General features: G+C 52.0%; 1 protein-coding gene across 1 annotated transcript; it reads right to left on the minus strand.

Annotated features, from left to right (window-relative positions):
• Positions 1-8,836: 8,836 nt before the first annotated feature.
• LRRC3 (leucine rich repeat containing 3) lies at positions 8,837-9,619 on the minus strand. Its single transcript, XM_077827225.1, has one exon. It carries the CDS (start codon positions 9,617-9,619, stop codon positions 8,837-8,839), a length of 783 nt encoding a protein of 260 aa, XP_077683351.1.
• Between the last annotated feature and the right edge of the window lie 8,240 nt (positions 9,620-17,859).

Consider the following 17,859-nt stretch of genomic DNA (forward strand, 5'->3'; position numbering starts at 1 on the left):
GCAAAACAGCTCAGTGTCCCCATCACCACGCCCACATAGGACACCATCCCTTCCCCCATGGGGGAACTGGTTCTTCCTTTCCCGGCCCGGGAGTACTCGCACACCCAGAGTTCTCTGCTGGACTGAGGCTTATGTACATACTTGACACACACACAGCATGGTCTAGATCCTAGGGCAGAGGTGGGCAAACTACGGCCCACGGGACCGTCCTGCCAGGCCCCTGAGCTCCCGGCAGGGGATGCTAGCCCACGGCCCCCTCTCCTGCAGCCAGTGCTCTGGTCCACTGCTCCTGCCGGGCAGTGCGGCGGCGGGGCTGCGAGCTCCTGCTGCTCTGAGCAGCATGGTAAGGGAGCGGGGAGAGGGGTTGGATAAGGGACAGGGGATCCTGGGAGGCAGTCAGGGGACAGGGAGCAGAGGTTCTGGGGGGTGGTGGTCAGGGGACTGGGAACAGGGGGCAGTTGGATAGGGCATGGGAGTCCCAGGGGACCTGTCAGGGGGCAGGGGTGTGGATAGGGGTCGGGGCAGTCAGGGGACAGGGAGCAGGGGGGTTTGGATGTGGGTAGGGTCCCATGAGGGGGAAATTAGGGACGGGGGGTCCCAGGAGGGGGTGATCAGGGGACAAGGAGTGGGGGGGCAGTTGGATGTGTCTTAGGGGGATGGGAAGTGGGAGGGGGCAGATAGGGGGTGGGGGCCAGGCTGTTTGCAGAGGCACAGCCTTCCCTATCTGGCCCTCCATATAGTTTCGCAACCCCGATGTGGCCCTTGTGTCAAAAAGTTTGCCCACCCCTGTCCTAGGGCATATGGCACTGACCTGGTAGTCAGGGTACCGGGGAAGTCTACAGCTGCAGCTGCTGATCTGCTGTGTGGACCTTGGGCCAAGCACGTCCTGCCTCTCTGCAGGGACCATCTCTCACTAGGTATCCGTGCCGCCCTTAGCACAATGGGAACTGGATCTTAGCCAAGGCACGGATGTAATGAAAAGTATAATGAACCTAGGCACTGCTGTAAGGAAAACAACTCCTCCAGCAAGCCTATTTCGCACAACTTCTGAATGAAGCTGGAGTCTTACAAAACTTCCAGCCCCCGGGAAGGTACTGCCGCAGCGATAACCGTGTGTGCGGGGGACCTTTTGGAAATCCATGAAAACACCAGTTCCCTCGCTGTTAGAAATACAAAACATTTCCACCTCACTGGCAGAAACAATGTATCTTCGCCTCCGTTTCGTACGGGGCTGCAGCTCTTGACGCTGTCTTACCGGGACAGAGTTTGCTTACTTCATGCAATTTGTTGGAGAACAAATTCCCTTAGCAAAGCCATAGCTGGTGTGTAAAGTGGGTTCAGCGGCAGGAGTTCACTGATTCCTCCATTTAATTTCCTGCTCTTGGTGGAAACAGACAATTTGATCTTCTCTCCATTACTATGCGCCAAGAACAACAGCCCTAAATCGGCCCCAAGTAGACGGAAAGGCAAGATAAGGAAACCAGACAATTGCTGGGTAACGGCCTGTGCTGTGAGATAGGGAAATACGGTTTGACTCACAGAGAAAACTGTGCCCGATCCAGGATGTATTGGTTATTCCCCGTGGTAAGCTGGGCACTAAAATCTCGGCTGGAGGGATGGACAGAAGACTGCAGAAGCTGCAATGCAATGGAACTATAGTTAATAAACTGATTAATCAACTACATTTGCATCCTGCTCAGTACTCGTGCTGCTGTTAGTCTAACATATTCTGCTCCTTCTCCCCTGACCTTGCTATCTTGAAAATTCCCTCTAGAGCGCCGTGCCCCCCGACATAGCCTGGGTTAATGGCCTTCTGAAGGCAGGATCCTGCTAGCCTCTCAACAAGCCTTTGAATCTTGCAGTGAAATGAGAAGGGGGTTTGTGCTGATGAATCCCTCAATGCGTATGAGATGCTCACACACTTCAGAGAGGGGCCATAGCAGGACCTACGCAGCTAGATAGCATAAGAGGTGAGCCAAGATGATCACTGGCCCAAACCAGAAGAAGAAGGAGGGGCTAAAGCATTGCCTAGCAACACCGAGCTGCCAGAGAAATAGTCCGATTGAGGGGTTAGTGGCTTGCTGACATGTGGGGAGAGCGGGGCGGGGGGGGGGGAGGTTGGTGGTTGGCCTGCTTTGTGTATTCCCAGCCAGGGGTGCTGCACTGAGCCACGGCTTGCTGGGATCGGGGAGAGGCAAGGGAATGTGTCTGGAGCTATAAAGCAATGCCCAGAACTGGCTGGGCCAGCAGTAGACCTGTCCAGTACCCTAGCCCCTAGCTCAGGGTGTCTCAAATGTCTCCTCTTGGTGACCCCATATTCGAAGCCCTGACCCCTTTATACCTACTGTACAGTAAGAATAAGGAAAGCAGCTGTGACTGGGTGTTAATAGTCAAACTCCCAGTCTCCTTGTGCAATCAGTCCCAGTCTCACCAGACTTCTTGTCCCAAGCTACTCTTCTCCCTGCCCCTGATCTGGCTTTTGTCCTTTCTGCATTCGAATCAGATGGCTTCCTCCACATTGCCTGGGGGGCGGGGGGTTCACTGAGAGGCTCCCTGCCCTCAGTTCCTATGCCTGGCCCCATCCTGCCGCAGCTGGAAGCAGCAATTACAGGAAAAGGCCTATCGGCCCTGTAGCTGTGGGCTGAAGCATGCTCAGTCACTCTGTGAGGCTGGTGCACACAGTGTGTGGTCAGCACTTGGAAATGCTCGAGCAGTTCCAAGAAAAGATCACCTGATTGCTTTTAATATGGGCAAAACAACACATTTTTTCCCCAAAGCTCCTTCTTGGGAATGGCTGAACTGTTTTGGCTGAAATTTTCCAAATTTCCTTGGCAAGGAAGATTTCAGGCCTAACAGCTGAAGTTTGGAAAAGTTATTGTAACCCTTCTGCCCGTCAGAGTTGGCAGCAACAAGGGCCGGGTTCAGTATCTAGGGGTTCCATTCCAATAACACAATGCAAAACCGGCTCGAGCCTCCACCCAGTGACCTGGGACAAATATATACCACCCACACTGGGCGCCTCCAAGAGGCAATACTTCCCCTCTCGCAAGAACAGAGTCTGAGTGTAGCAAAAATCCTTTCAATAACAGAGAAAAACAATGTGGCATTATGTTGGGGAAACACCACCAACAGGATTCATAACACAACCCATGAGCAAAAAACCCACCCCAAGCAAATTGGGGCGTGTCCTTTCCCTTTGGTTCTTGAGTCCAGCAACCCCAAATCACCCAAAGTCCCAAAAGTCCCACGACCCAAAAGTCTCCATCCCTGGTCAGGGCAGCCCCAGAGTTTGAAAGTTTATCTGCAGAGTTTTACCTCCCAACCTGGGTGGAGATGTGTGTGTATGTGTGTGTGTGTGTGGGGGGGGGGGGGGTTAAGGGGTACCTTACCTGGTCCAAAGCTGATTACCCCACCTCTCCATGGGGCTGCACTCTACCAGCAGCCCCCATGAGCTGCTCCAGACATCTGACAAACTGCTCTTCTCCACCAGTCGCTCTGCTCACCATCCTGCAAACTGCTCTGCCATATATCTTCAGGCTCCCACACTACTTAACACAACACTCAGTGATTTCACTTAGAAAGTTTAGCTCTTTTGTGATTTCTGCTTGTAGTAGGGGAGCCTCAGTACTGATACACCATTGGCCCAAAGTGAATTCAGCTCAGCAGCCTGTAACTAGACTCCTAATAGAATCAAAATTAGTTTTGATATTCCATATTGAAGAGATGAGGAAATGCAATTAGCATGTAAGACCCTCACCAGGGGACCCCATACTACTAAGTATTAATGCCCGCCCCCAGCCTGTCTCCCTTCACTGGGTTTTGGAACCCATGACCCTTGCCTAGCGAGTGCTGCTTAGTTGATGGTGAGTCCCTCCATCATAACAAAAGGTTGAGTACAGTTCCACTGTCCTTGATTCACATAATCAGGATAATAACAGTTTATTCCTGCCCCAATAACAGTGAAACTGGGGCTCCTACAGCAGACAAAGTGACCATTTAGGCAGGGTGGGTGTGCCTATGCAAATGAGATCAGTCCCTGAAGTTCTTTTCCACAACTCACCATGACTCGCCACCAGATGTCAGGGTAGAGCTCATCCTGACTCTGCTTACATCATAAAGAAGTGAAAACAGGGTCTTGTAATGGGAAGTATCAGGCAACCTTAAAAATTGGCAGTGCTGCTTCCACTTCCACAGAACCTTCTTTTTTCATGCTTCAGTACTGGCCTGTCCCATAATCAGTATCCAGCCAGCTGCTCAGCACAAAGCATTTAATAGCCGTCTGATTTTTAGCTCCAGATCCAAAGCCCACTGAGGTGAATGGAAAGACGCCAATGAGTTTTGGATCAGCCCCATAAGGAGATCTGAGATTACAAAGTCTTAATCACAGTAGCAGAATAAAGTCTGAACAACATGCTGCTCTGCTCAGCTGCTGATGATTTGGTGCTAGTTTTTTCTGGTAGTGCTATTCACACACAATGGAGGCACGGAAGTGCTCTCAGTGCAACTAAACGCCAGCTGGGGAATGAATGAAGCCTAGGGCGCGAGGCAGCAGTCATTAGCTATGTGTGTTTCTTTACTCATTTAGACAGTAAGCTCACTGAAGCTGGGAGTGTCTCTTCTATGTGTTTGTACAGTGCCTGGCACGATGGGGTCTTGACCCAGGCTGGGGCCACTAGGGTCTCCTACAGTAATAATATTTACAAATAAGTAAGGGGGTCTTAGGTGTGCATACAAACTAGTGAAGTTCTAATGCTTTGCGTGGCTAATCCCCATTATTAAAGGACTTTATTTTACCTTCCATTTTTCTTTGCATTCTTTTCTTTCTAACTTTTTTCTTATTCTCACTTCCTCTTGCTTTTATTCCTTTCTCTTGCATCACCAGCTCTTCTTTCCTCTCTCTCAACCGGGCGTGTTGGCTGGCAAGGCCCAGCTCTATCTTTACGCGCCTTTCCGGGTCACCCTTGTTGAAACAAGAGACTCTCTCACCGCGTGGCTTCATAAAATTTAACAAACACCATTGTCATTTATATTTGAAACCACGGCACCCGAACGCCAGCTGCCTGACGCCGAAAGCTCTCTGTGCATGCTAACCTGGTGCTAAATATTGCTACAAGCAGCCGTTGCCTAGATTACAAATGCACACCATTCTACAGAAAAACTCCTTCATGAGCACTTCGTGGTTCCCTTTCCCAGGGATCATTTCCAGGACGAGCATGTATCTTAGACTGAAGAAATTGCACTCTTTTGCCTCTGCTGCACTGAGCCAACTACAGCCCAGTGTCTGGAACACTTTAAAAGACACGGCACAGCAAACGTCAGGCTTTTTTGCTTTTACTCTGCTCTTGGCCACTGTGCCCCTGTCCCTTCTAGGTCCCACATGGCCCATCCTCATTCCTACACAGGACGTGACACGACAAGACCCGAGCAGCTTGGCAATTCTGTGTGACTTTATTGAGAAAGGGAAGGTTAGAAAAGCAGCAGCATTTTGGTGCCAACCTGAGGTGCCGTATGCAGAGCAGAGGAGGCACTTGGGTGGGAAAGTGGGAGAACAGCCCCTTTTCCGCCTGGTCCGCTCACTAACCAAAGCCATCCGCCGCTGTAGGGAGCATGAACACCGTCAGAACAGCCACCTTTCCCTCAGCAAAGGCAATGGAAGAGGATCAGGGTCACGCCCTATTTCTGCAGCACGCACGCCCATTGTTAGTTCCTTCCATCGTTACTTCACTGGGGACATAACTGAGAAGCTAGTAAAGCTGTAGGCAGGCGTGAGGGCCGGCTACTCCCTTTGTAGCCCAACCATCTCTCATTATCCACAGTGCCCATGGGGAGAGTCCTTCTCTCAGACCTCTTCAGGGACAGTGTCCATGGGAGGGTATGAGCCGGCCTCCTGCACTGGCTCCCCACACACAGCACTGCTGGGGGCAGAAGAAAACTGCACGTGTGGAAACAGGAACATGCATGCCCAGAGTGAAACCAAACAACAACGATACAGGTCCCCTATGGTACTTTACATCCAGAAAGCCTGTACAGACAGTAACTAGCTAACCCCCCACCCCAAGACAGACAGTAACTAGCTAACCCCCTAGACAGATGGACAGAAACTAGCTAACACGCCCAGAAAGACATTAACTAGCTAACCACCACCCCCAGACAGACAGACAGACAGAAACTAGCTAACACTCCCAGACAGACAGAAACTAGCTAACCCACCCAGAGAGACAGAAACTAGCTAACACTCCCAGAAAGACATTAACTAGCTAACCACCACCCCCAGACAGACAGACAGACAAACAGTAACTAGCTATCACTCCCAAACAGACAGACAGAAACTAGCTAACCCACCCAGACAGACAGAAACTAGCTAAACTGCCCAGACAGACAGCTGGTCAGTAACTTGCTATCCCCGCAGACAGACAGACAGTAACTAGCTAACACTCCCAGATAGACAGAAACTAGCTAACCCACCCAGACAGACAGAAACTAGCTAACACTCCCAGAAAGACACTAACTAGCTAACCACCACCCCCAGACAGACAGACAGACAGTAACTAGCTAACACTCCCAGACAGACAGACAGAAACTAGCTAACCCACCCAGACAGACAGAAACTAGCTTACACTCCCAGACAGACAGAAACTAGCTAACCCCCATCCCCCAGACAGACAGACAGTAACTAGCTAACACTCCCAGATAGACATTAACTAGCTAACTGCCCCCCCCAACAGACAGACAGACAGAAACTAGCTAACCCACCCAGACAGAAACTAGCTAACACTCCCAGACAGACAGAAATTAGCTAACCCCCCACCCCCAGACAGACAGACAGTAACTAGCTAACACCCCCCAGACAGACAGTAACTAGCTAACCCACCCCGACAGACAGACAGTAACTAGCTACCCTCCCCCCAAGACAGGCAGGCAGTAACTAGCTAAACTGCCCAGACAGAGAGCTGGTCAGTAACTTGCTATCCCAGCAGACAGACAGTCAGTAACTAGCTAACCCGCCCAGCCAGTACCTAGCTAATCGCCCAGCAGTGCTGGCTCATCCCCTCCCATGACCAGTGCCCCAAGAGGGGGCTCTAGGAGAAGGACTCTCACAAGGCTCCTGTCATGGAGCTCCTCCCATTGCCCGTTGGGGCGGGGCTTTCTCCTTTACAGGCCCCGCCCTCAGACTCAGCAGATTCCCAGGGCCTGCCGGTGTTGCTGTGTGGCTGCATGGAGTCTGGCCCCATTCCCAGTAGCATCCCCTGGCTGCAGCGGCCCCGGGGCAGGAGGTGGGGCGCAGTGCTGAGAGCTGCTGCAGGAGGCAGGCAGGGCTCTGCCCCCATCCCCTTAGGAGCCGGAGGAGTCTTGTGGTAGGAAAGGGGCTGCCTCCCCCTGCACACACCCCCCCCCCCTGCAGGAGGAGCAGATGCAGGGCTGGGGAAAGGGCCAATGGGGGATCAGCACTGAGGTGGGGGCTGAGGTCATATAGTTAATTATTGCCTGGGGGCGGGGGGTGCAGATGTGGGCGGGGGGGGGGGCAGGACTCAGAATTAATGAGTTAGAATGTTGGGGTTTGGGGAGAAGCTGGAAGTGCTGCCCCACGGAGCAGCAGTGAGAGCCTCTGCAGGGGGCAGAGTCCCCAACTCTGTCTGCTGGGGAGAGCTGGCAGCCCTGTTCCTATCACACACACACGGGGAAGAGCTGGCAGCACTGATTGTCACAATTTTTTTTTCAAAAATCCAAAACTAGCCCAAACCCATCCTTGCACTCTTTAAACCGAAACCCTCCTGATTTGGGGGCCGATCTCATGATTGGTGGGGTCTGACACATGACTGGGGTGGGCGGTACTGGGGAGGGCCTGGGCAAACAGCTCATTTTTCTCCTCTCATCAGGGAACGTTGCCCAGGACCCAGAAGGGGGCAGGAGAGGGTGAGTCGACCCCATTGAACGGCGACCCAGGTAGGAGGCTCCAGGGCTGAGCGTGAGTCTCTCTGGCATGACAGAAGCTGACGGTGACCCACTAATCTCCCACTTCTGGGGCGTTCTCCCTGGCTGAAGGTACCAACACGCGCTGGTTTGGCTTGTGTGCCCATCTAGCTACCTGGCTGTGGATGCTCCCCGCGCAGGGACCCAGAGCAGGGCCTTCCACACAGAGCTGCCAGCATGCTCATGTGCAGAGCCCAACCAGTACATAGCATGAGCAGGCAGATCCCTGGCCTGCCCCCGAAGCCGTTCTCGCCCATGTGGGGCAAGGAGGGGCCGGTGCTGTAATGGTGGCTGACCCCTCTATCAGTGCGGAGGGCTCCCTCTAGCAGGGAACTTGGGGTGGGGCCGGGGAAATGCAGCTTGGGGCAGTTATTGGTTTCTTAGGCTCCAGGGTCACACGGCTGTGTCAGTTGCAGGCACAGGCCCTGTGTGTTGGTCTCATGCTGATGGTGCTGAGCAGATCCTGACTGCTTAGCGGCACAACTTAGGATCCCCGTACTCCCTCCAGATGCTGGAGACCGTTGATATCTGGCTGCACATTCTGCTGTCCGGAACACCACACTCTGGAGTGACAGAGGCAGGCAGGACTATGGGGTTCTGCTCTCTAACCTTCTGTAGAGGCCAGGACGTATCCTGTGGTGTCTTAGTTAGTAATGAGTAACCCGCCATGGCAAGGGATGTGACGTAAACAGGGGCACTGCTGTTCCCCTACAAGCTTGTGGCCACAGTTCGGTTAATAACAAAATACATTTTCATGTTTCTATCAAGTGTCACATAAAACCCTCCTAGAAAACCTTGTGCAAGCAGGTCAGAAGCAGATTGCTTCCCCCGAGGCATTTCTTGACACAGTGCTCTGTGCTTGGCATTACAGGACCGTGCTGATGGTCTCTTTAGGGACCTGGGTGCTAGGCAGTGATTTAAGGTACTCCAGGTGCTTCCTAGCATCTTCCTGGTTGTGTCGAACATAATACACCACGTAGGTGATGACCATGGTGAACCAGCCGAACATGGTGATGAACATAGCAACATCCGTGGTCTTTTGATGGATGTTACAGAAATTGACGCCAGAGTCCAGGACCTGGATCAAAGGTTTCCCGACATATTCTTCCCGCACAGAGGTTTGGCAGGTGATCTCGTTCACCGACTCGGGATCTAGCTTCACTTCCCAGAGCACCTCCTGCAAAGCGCACTCGCAGTGCCACGGGTTATTGGACAAGCGGATCTTAGCATTCAATTTGACCAAGGCTTCCTTGGGAATACTCTGAATAAGGTTATTGGAAAGATCCAGCGTCCGCAGCCCATCTGCCACCCCTCTGAAAGCTGCCATGTCTATCTTCTCAATGGCATTTCTGGAGAGGTCCAGCTCTTCCAAGTGGTTCAGGTGTTTGAACGCGTTGTTGGGGATCTGGGTGATTTTATTTGCATCGAGCTTCACAAACACAGCATCTTGGGGAATGTCCTTTGGGATTGCGTCCAAATGCTTTGAGCTGCACAGCACAGCCATGGCTCCCGAGTGATCTGTGCACTGGCAGGGCTGGGGGCAGGAGGTCCACACAGGAGGGATGCACAGGAGGAGGCAGAAGAAGACGCATGCAGAGGACAGCTGTGCCAGTGAGGATGCCGGGTGTGCCAGGAACATTCTGATCATCGTCTCAACGGGGCACACTTCTGCATGGCTGCTTGGGAAATGTTAGTCTTTGCCAGCTAACCTCTCCAGGTGTGCAAAGGGACTAGCTGGAGGCATTCACATACTCTCTTTTCTTGTCTTTCAAAGTGCGCTCTTTTGTTTCTGACAGCAAAAAGAGGGAGGGGAAATTGACATTATTTTTCTTGACACTATGAAACACTTAGATCTCTCGGTGTCTGATCTACATTAGCAAAGCAAGCGCTGGGTTAATCTGCTAAACCTGTGCCCCATCCCTAACAAGGTAATCTACCATCATCTCAGATAGGCTCCATTCAGATGAAAGTTATTTCTCTGCATTTTTCAGATTTTTAAATGAAAGGGTCAGTTATTGAGGGCCATGGTGTGACACGGATACACCCTGGCACAGGGAAGTAATTCCCCACTCCATGCACAGCTGTGGAGACTTCCCAGCCCTGGGGACCAGGTGCACAGGTGCAAGGGTGTTGCCGTTGAGTAGTGAATGGGATGGGCGGAGCCCCAACACAGAGTTGATATTGCACAAGGTTCTTATAATCTGTTGCTGGGACAGTCTTGCCAACCTCAAGTGTTAAAAAAACACCTGAACCAGACCATCCAAATTTGTAAGATTGGCTTACAAATTATGAGATTGTAACAAATAAAGCAGGGTTGTTTTATTTGTCCTCTAGTGTGTAAACCTTCAGAGGTCACTATTTCAAGCTTTTCTTTGCAACCAAGACAATTAGGAAGTTATTTTAAAACAAAAGAACACCAAGATTATGATGGGATAGCATGACTCCAGGAGCTGGAGCTTTAAGAAAAAACACTAAATATCACATAGAATGGAGAGAGATGGCAACACTGAAATTAACACACACACACACATGCACATTTACATGCCTGTTCTCCAAACAAATGGTGATTTCATCAGTATGGGAGCTTGGGAGTGGGAGGTACACTAATTTGAAAACAAAATAAAGCCTAATATTAGGAAAGATGAGGACAAACTGGAGAGAGTCCTGAGGAGAGCAACAAAAATGATAAATGGTTTAGAAAACCTGCCCTGTGTGGAAAGACAAAAAAACAGGGCAGGGTTAGTCTTGAGAAAAGGAGACTGGTGGGGGGACCTGAGAACCATCTTCAAATCTGTGAAGGGCTGTTACAGAGAGGACGGTGATCATGGGTGTCAGGTATAAGAGGCCAGGGGAGGCTGAGCCTCCCCCAAAAAGGCCAGTGATGCAGGGGGGAGAAATGCGGCAGACGTGGCACGGGTCACCCTTCCAGCAGCGCACCGGCCCGCTGCCGCCTTTGGGCACCAGAAGCAAAGCCCCATAGAATTGGGGAGCACCGCCCACGCTCTGCTCCATCTCTTCCCCCGATTCCCGGCTCTGACTCTGCCTCTTCCCAACCCCGCTTGGCCTTTTCCCCTGAGGCCCCGCCCCCTTCCTGTCCCTGCTCCTCCTCCTTCCCTGAGGACCCCCCACCCTCTGCTCACCTAAGGCAGAAAAAAGTGATGGGGGCATGGCCCCATAGCCCCCTTGGTGGCCCGCCCTTCTGTGAAAGGGGTGGAGAGGAGCAAGCAGCTGGTGAGGGGAGTCTCGGGGGAAGAATCAGAGAGGAGCAAGGGGCCGGAGGGGGGTCTCGGGGGAAGAGGCAGAGAGGAGTGAGCAGCGGGCGGGCAGAGCCTCGCAGTAGGGGGCGGTAAGAGCCAGTGCGAGGGCAGGGCCTCGGGGGAGAGAATGACTGGGCACGGGGCCTCGGTGGCAGGGCCACGGTCCAGGTGCAGGTGGCCCCCCCCCAACTTCTAGGGAGCTTCTGGCACATGTGTGTGAGCCGCCCGAAAGAGAAGACTCATGTGCCACCTATGACTGTGATCAATGGTTCTCCGTGTCCATTGAGGGTGAACAGGAAGTAATGGCTTTAACTGCAGCAAGGGAGGTTTCGGTTAGAGATTAGAAAATGTTGTCTAACTCTCAGGGGAGTTAACTCCGGAACAGGCTTCCAAACAAAGGCTGTGGAATCCCCATCACTGGAGGTTGCTAAGAACAGGTTGGACAAACACCCGCCAGGGCTGGTCTAAGTTTACGTGGTCCTGCCTCAGCGCAGGGGCTTTAAGTGAGTTGGATTAATACAGTAATTAGAAGGGTTACCTGCCCCAGGCTATGGGCACCCCTGCCACAAATGACAAGAACAAACAACAGCTTCCCCCCAGATCTAGCAGAGCTCAACCCCAGCCACTCTCCAGCCTGCCCTGGCCAGCCAGATCTAACCCCACACTTTCTGCAGCAGCCCCCACACATAATGACAGGTGTGCAGACCTGCGGAGGAGCTTGCTCCAGCACTGTAAGACCCTCATGGAATTCCTCTGTTGAACCCAGGTCTGGCCATCCCGGCATGGCAAGAGAGGCAGGGTCTCCACTCAGAAGGTCCCAAAGCATTTAGGCCCCAGTTCAGCCAAGCACTTAAGCATGTGCTTAAATACTCTCCTAAATAGGGATGGATTAAGCACATGCTTGAAGTTAAAGCATTATGCTGAATCAAGGTCTTCCAGCTTTATAGGTCAAAGCCAACTCCTTCAATTCAATCCAGAAGCCATATCTATGAATGGGGTTGCACAGGTGTAAGATCGGTGCAGAATTTAGCCTGATAAATCCATATTAAACTGGCTTTCAAAAGCTGAAGCTAGGCACTGAGCTGAAAGTTTGATTATCCAGAGGGGTTGTGTCCATGCCAGGCGACAGAGAACAATGAGTACGCCCAGCTTCATTTCACTGGGAAGCACAATTTTACTACCAGCCTGTCTGCATCTTCCTCGGCTGCCTGGCAAGGTTTGGCAAGAGGGTTCTTTCGTTACAGCGAATGCCAGTGTGGTACAGCTTCCAATCGGACCCATCTGCAATATGCTCAGTCACCTAGGCTGGGCAGGGGTACTTTGTAGCTAATAACTAGTGAAAGGACATATTTCCTAAGAGCCCGCTCTCCTCTCCCTGAATACAATCCTGCTGCTTCCGTAGGGTGGGAGATCACTAGGAACCTGACCTGCTAATGGCACTTCTCGTTTGCTAAATCCGCAATGAAAAGGCACCTTACCTGAGTTGAGGTAAAACCATTTGGCTGCCGTTCAGGTTTTGTCATTCTCCTCCTTCAGCTGCCAAGCATGTAGCCAGTGCTGTCCCTCCAGCCCTGTATGCCTGAGTCTGGGTGAGATCCAGCAGGGCTAGCAGAGTTTAAACCCCGTCCACCACTTGTTGCTGTCTGTTCAGTCCTCATGTCTCCATCTCTGTGGTGCTTTCCTTTGCCTCGGCATACACACAAGCCACACACCATGCAGATGGGCTGTAATTGGACAGCATCTGCCTGTCACTGACATCCTCGCTGCGCATCCTTGGATTTTTTAAAGGGACAGCCTAGTAATAACTCAACCACATAAACAACCTCAATCTCTTCCCCACACGTCCCTGTGTCATGCTGGCAGGTGTGTACATCGCAGTAGGTTCTGGACATGATTACCAGGCAATAGATGGGAAGAGGTAGAGTAGTAGCTCTCTCACGAGTGCTTTCAAATTCCCTCCAAATTTCTGTCTTCAGTGCAGTGTCTTCTCCTATTGACAGGAGGGTTTTAAACTGCTCCCAAGAGACTGGATCTTACCTGCCACTGGCATTGGCTGTGGCTCCCCTTGTCCCAGGGATGGGCCAGCCCTTCCTGCTGGAGTCTCAGTGGCTGGCTGCTTTGGGTTCTGTCCCTGAGGGGTGAGAGGGCGAGTCTGGCACTGAAATGAATCCAGCAGCCTCACAGAAGGGTGTACGGTGTACGGTGAGAGTTGGGGCAGGGTTGGGGCGGGCTGGCCCTGGCTGGCACTCAGGAGATCTGGGGTCTAGTCTCAGCTCCACTGTCACCTGCGGGGGTGAGTCATGGACTCTCTTTGGGTGGAACACCCTTCCCTACCTCTCCTTGTCCCCCACAAAGGGAGAGCTCCCCAAGTGCCATGCTGGCTGGGCGAGGTTAGCTCTCTCCTCCACAGGACATTGGCACTGCTTGCATCTGACCCTGGGCGCCCCCTCTAATGTGCCCTGCAGATTGAGCCCTCAGCTTGCCTAGAGTGCTTCCCTGGGGAAACCTATGCTGTGACTGCTCCTGTCCTGTGGCTGCATACAGGGTGTCTCCCCATTCCCCTGCTCCTGAACGACCAGTTCCAGGCTCTGTGGGGCAGGGGCTGTCTCTCAGGGGCTCTGATCTTGGGTGGAGCCTCAAGGTGCTTCCCTACTGGATAATCACATTGTTTTCTGGGCCTCCTATCAGCCCTGACCCACTAGCAGCCACTCAGGGAGCAGGGGCCAGGGTGACATCTTTGCCCCAAATAGTCCAGCAGATTGCACGAGGGAAACCATTCTGTCGACAGCAGGGTGATCCACGCTGCCTCTGCCCTGCCTCTTCCTGCCCAGGCTGGCCACGTTGCACCTGTGCCAACGGAGCAGCCTTCACCAAGGGAAGCATGGCCCAGGAAGGGTTGTGGTCACACTGGGGCCGGCCCTGGAGCTGTCACCCAGCTACTCAGGAGCCATGGCGAAGCGGATGGGCTCTGCCCTGGTACTGACAGGCTCCCGGCTGGCCATTGCACTGCACTGCCTCATTAACCCAGCACATGCCAAAGCCCTTGTGCTCTCCCTGCTGAGGCCATGCTCACTTGGGGCAAACTCAGTCCCCCCAGCACGAGCCCTGCCAGAAGAGCGTGCAGTGGAGGAGGCCAGGTCTCAGGGATGCACAGCCAAATCGTCCCCTGCAAGCAGGGGCCCCGGCCTGCCAGCAGCTCCTTGGCTTTCGCATAGGACCCATCATGCTCATCAGTTTAAAGCTGCACCATCGACTCTCTCTGAGGGGATGTGGAGAGTCAAACCCATCGGGGCTGCGCTGGTCCCCGTCACAACTGCTCGGAGGCTCCTGGCACTGAAATCTTGGCAAGTGTTTGGGACCAGCGCAGGGACTGGCCAACTGCTGTCCCCATGGCATTGTATGATCTCTGCAGGGCACGTTCGGGGGATTAATAACTGCATTGCTGATGTGCCCAGCGAGCCTTGTGACTGCAACCCCCCCCCAAACCCATGTGCCTCCAAGGACACCCCCAGCCATTCAGCTTCCCTGTTGGGACAGTACAGGCTTAGCATCTGTGATCCTACCTGCCCCAGTCCCAATGCCATGGCCCTGTCTCAGGAGCTTCAGGCTGGCTGGGTTATGGGCAGATACAGAGAATACAGTTACTTCACTGGGAGCTGCTGACACTCTTGGGAACGTTAACAGCTTCGACATAGGAATGCGCTAGCCCTGGGATGGCCAGAGGGCTAATTCCAGTTACTAATTTAGGACTAAACACTCCCCTCAACCTGCAGAACTCCCAAAGATCAAGGGTGGAATGTGGCAGTTACGTAGCAACTAAACATCTAGTTATTATCCCTTAGTTGTTCAGTACCTTCACGTCACATTCAGGGGGAGATATGCTCGTAAGGTTTACAGCACTATTTCTGCCTCTGTTCTCTCTCCCTTCCCTGTCTGTTCCTCTCTCTTCCTCCATCTGCTGTTCCTCCCCTCCAGCAACACCCCCTCAGATACAGTGATGAAGTAGTTAATGACAGGGGAAATGTCATCACTGGGCTGTAGTGATCTCACTCCAATTAGATGACTAGCAGGTTGGACAGTTCACAGCTCAGAGCTGTTGTTTTAGGCTCTCTGCAGACTCAGGCAGCCAGCACTGCAGTGGTTTATACTCGATCCATGTTCAGATATTTTTCTTTACAAGTGCCAGGGCTAGAAACGGACTTGTTTGTTTCACACAAAAGCTGAGATTCTTGGGATCCATTCAAATGCCTCAGCTGGGCTGGCTCTGGGACACCTCTGCTATAGGCTCAGACCCACATTTCTGTCTTTTTAGCCTAAGCTGGACATTATTTCCCAGTCAACACCCCACATGCAGGCAGAGGAGTCCAAAGGTCAAGCAGAGGATGGTGGCACCACTTCTAGGGGGAATGCTGTACAGACAGTGTACCTCCCCACATGGCCTGCAGGCCGTCAGCCCAGACACAGAGAAGGAGACGGGACAGCAGAGGAGCAAGGCCTATGTTTCAAAGCATGAATTCATGCCAGGGAGGCTGGGGGTGAGTTCCCTCTCATTTATAATGATGTAAATCAGGAGTAGCTCCATGGAGAGCCATGGAATTACACCTGTGCAAAACCTGTGTATGTGCAAGCAGAATCAGTCCCCTCTGTACACATGGCAGATAACGGGCCAGATCCTGAACTGGCAGAAATGACCACTGGCTATGCCAATTTCTACCAGCTGAGGATCTGGCCTAAAGCACATTGCATGGGTAAAGCCATCCCTTGAGCTCTCAGTGGCCTGGTGGCTACTAAGGACTAATTTCCCCCCCGGACACAGGTATTTATCACAAATGTATCAATGGCATGAGAGGACACTTACTGAATTAATTCTCTATGTCCTTGTTAAGTGTGCTGGTATCTCCTCAAATTCCATGAAATCCCAGCCCGATGTGGAAAGGCCCCGCTCCAGGCAGAAGGGAAGAAATAAGATCAAATGGCATTTGTAGGGAAAGCCATTCCAGAAAGGTAGCAAGCTAAATACTAAAAATGGGAAATGCAGCAGTCTGGCAACGCTAATCTTGTCTAAATAAGGACTCAGATCTGCTGCAAACTTGCCCAACCATCTCTGTACTGGAGTAAGCTATGGCCTAGGAATTTGTACACAAATTGTTTGGGTATTGGGGAACTTCTGTTTATGACTAAATTAGGCTTATAGTGGAAAATCAGCTCCTAGCATAACAACTATACAGAGACAATGTGACTGGCCCTAATGCAAGTAATGCCATTAATGCTAGCCTAGTCACTGCCATGCAGACGCGGAAGCGAAGCAAAGCTGTTTATTTTGGAAGCTGCAGCCCTTCATCTCCAATCCCATTAGAATCCAGCACTCTCACGTTGTATTTTTATTCGGTGTGGCTGTCTAAATCAATGAATTCCAACATTTTAGCTCCATGCACAGAGGGAGTTAAGTTCAGTAGTGACCATTTACTAAAAGGACATCATATGCAATTGATCTTAATTGTTAGATTTATTGAGTTAAGAGAAGCATTAAATAAAACATCATTCTGTCCCCTTATGCAAACGCTGAAGCCTACTTTGGTGCATCATTGCAGGCGAGATGCTGTTGTTCTGCATACACTGCTCAGTATATCGTTGTGGAAGGAATAGTTTGATTGAGCAAAGACTGACTAAATGACAGCAAAAAATCCCATCAAGACCAGCTACGGTCATCAAGGTCTAGCTGCACAAAGGGCCTTAGGCGCTGGGCCACTGATTGTTACAGCACTCATCGGGGATGGGGAGGGCCCTTGTGTCATGTTTCCCCTATGCCAGAAGAGGAGGAGGGTTCTGAACAGCGATCTGTCACCTCACAGGTGCTGGGCTGTGGGGTTCCCTCAGCCTCTCTGGTTAAAGCTGTCCTACGGCGGAGATGTAAGGAAAGAGAGCATGAGAATGACTGTACAGCCTGCTGGTTAGAGCACTTATCCAGGAGCTGGGACTCCCAGGTGCCAGTCCCCCTGCTCCAGTGACACTAATTATTTATCCACAATTCAACAGCTTCAACTGGAGAGACTGAGGGAAGAAGGCCACTGCAGAATAGCCCAGTGGTTGGAGCACTCCACTAGATCCCTGTTCACATCCCTTCTTTTCATTGGGTGGAGGGTGGACACGTATGGCGGTCTCCCAGATGAGTCCCCAAATCACTGGACTAAAACATAGGAGGGACCTCCTCCTCCTCGTCCTCCTCCCTCAGCTGTTTTGTGTGAGCTCACATGTGGAGCCTGATCCAGTAAGCATGTTCAGGGCGCACCTAACGGATTCAGCCCCACATGCAACTTAGATGCCTAAATCCCTTTGTGAACCAAGGCCAAAGTGCTACACTCCGGACCTCTTCCTGATCCACTGCTAGCTAATGGACTGAGAGGGCTTGACAGATGTTCTTGCTAAGCAGGTTTATATGCAAACGCTTTCGCAGCCTGTTTTGAACTAGTTTTGCTCTGGAGATCCTGGTCGGCTAGCCTGGGAGTTACATGTGACTGGCTGGCGAAAGGATGTGACCACATCATTCATTTCTAGCGATGAATTGTGGCAGGGAGGGAAATCAGAGATCAGTGTCCAGCGACTTCATAAGGAATGGGAATCTCGAAGTGGA

Source organism: Eretmochelys imbricata, chromosome 9 (assembly GCF_965152235.1).
Source record: "Eretmochelys imbricata isolate rEreImb1 chromosome 9, rEreImb1.hap1, whole genome shotgun sequence".
Lineage (NCBI taxonomy): Eukaryota > Metazoa > Chordata > Testudines > Cheloniidae > Eretmochelys > Eretmochelys imbricata.

Excerpts from the sequence above, each read along its gene's own strand:
- LRRC3 (XM_077827225.1), bottom strand. The coding sequence starts at position 9,619 with ATGATCAGAATGTTCCTGGCACACCCGGCATCCTCACTGGCACAGCTG.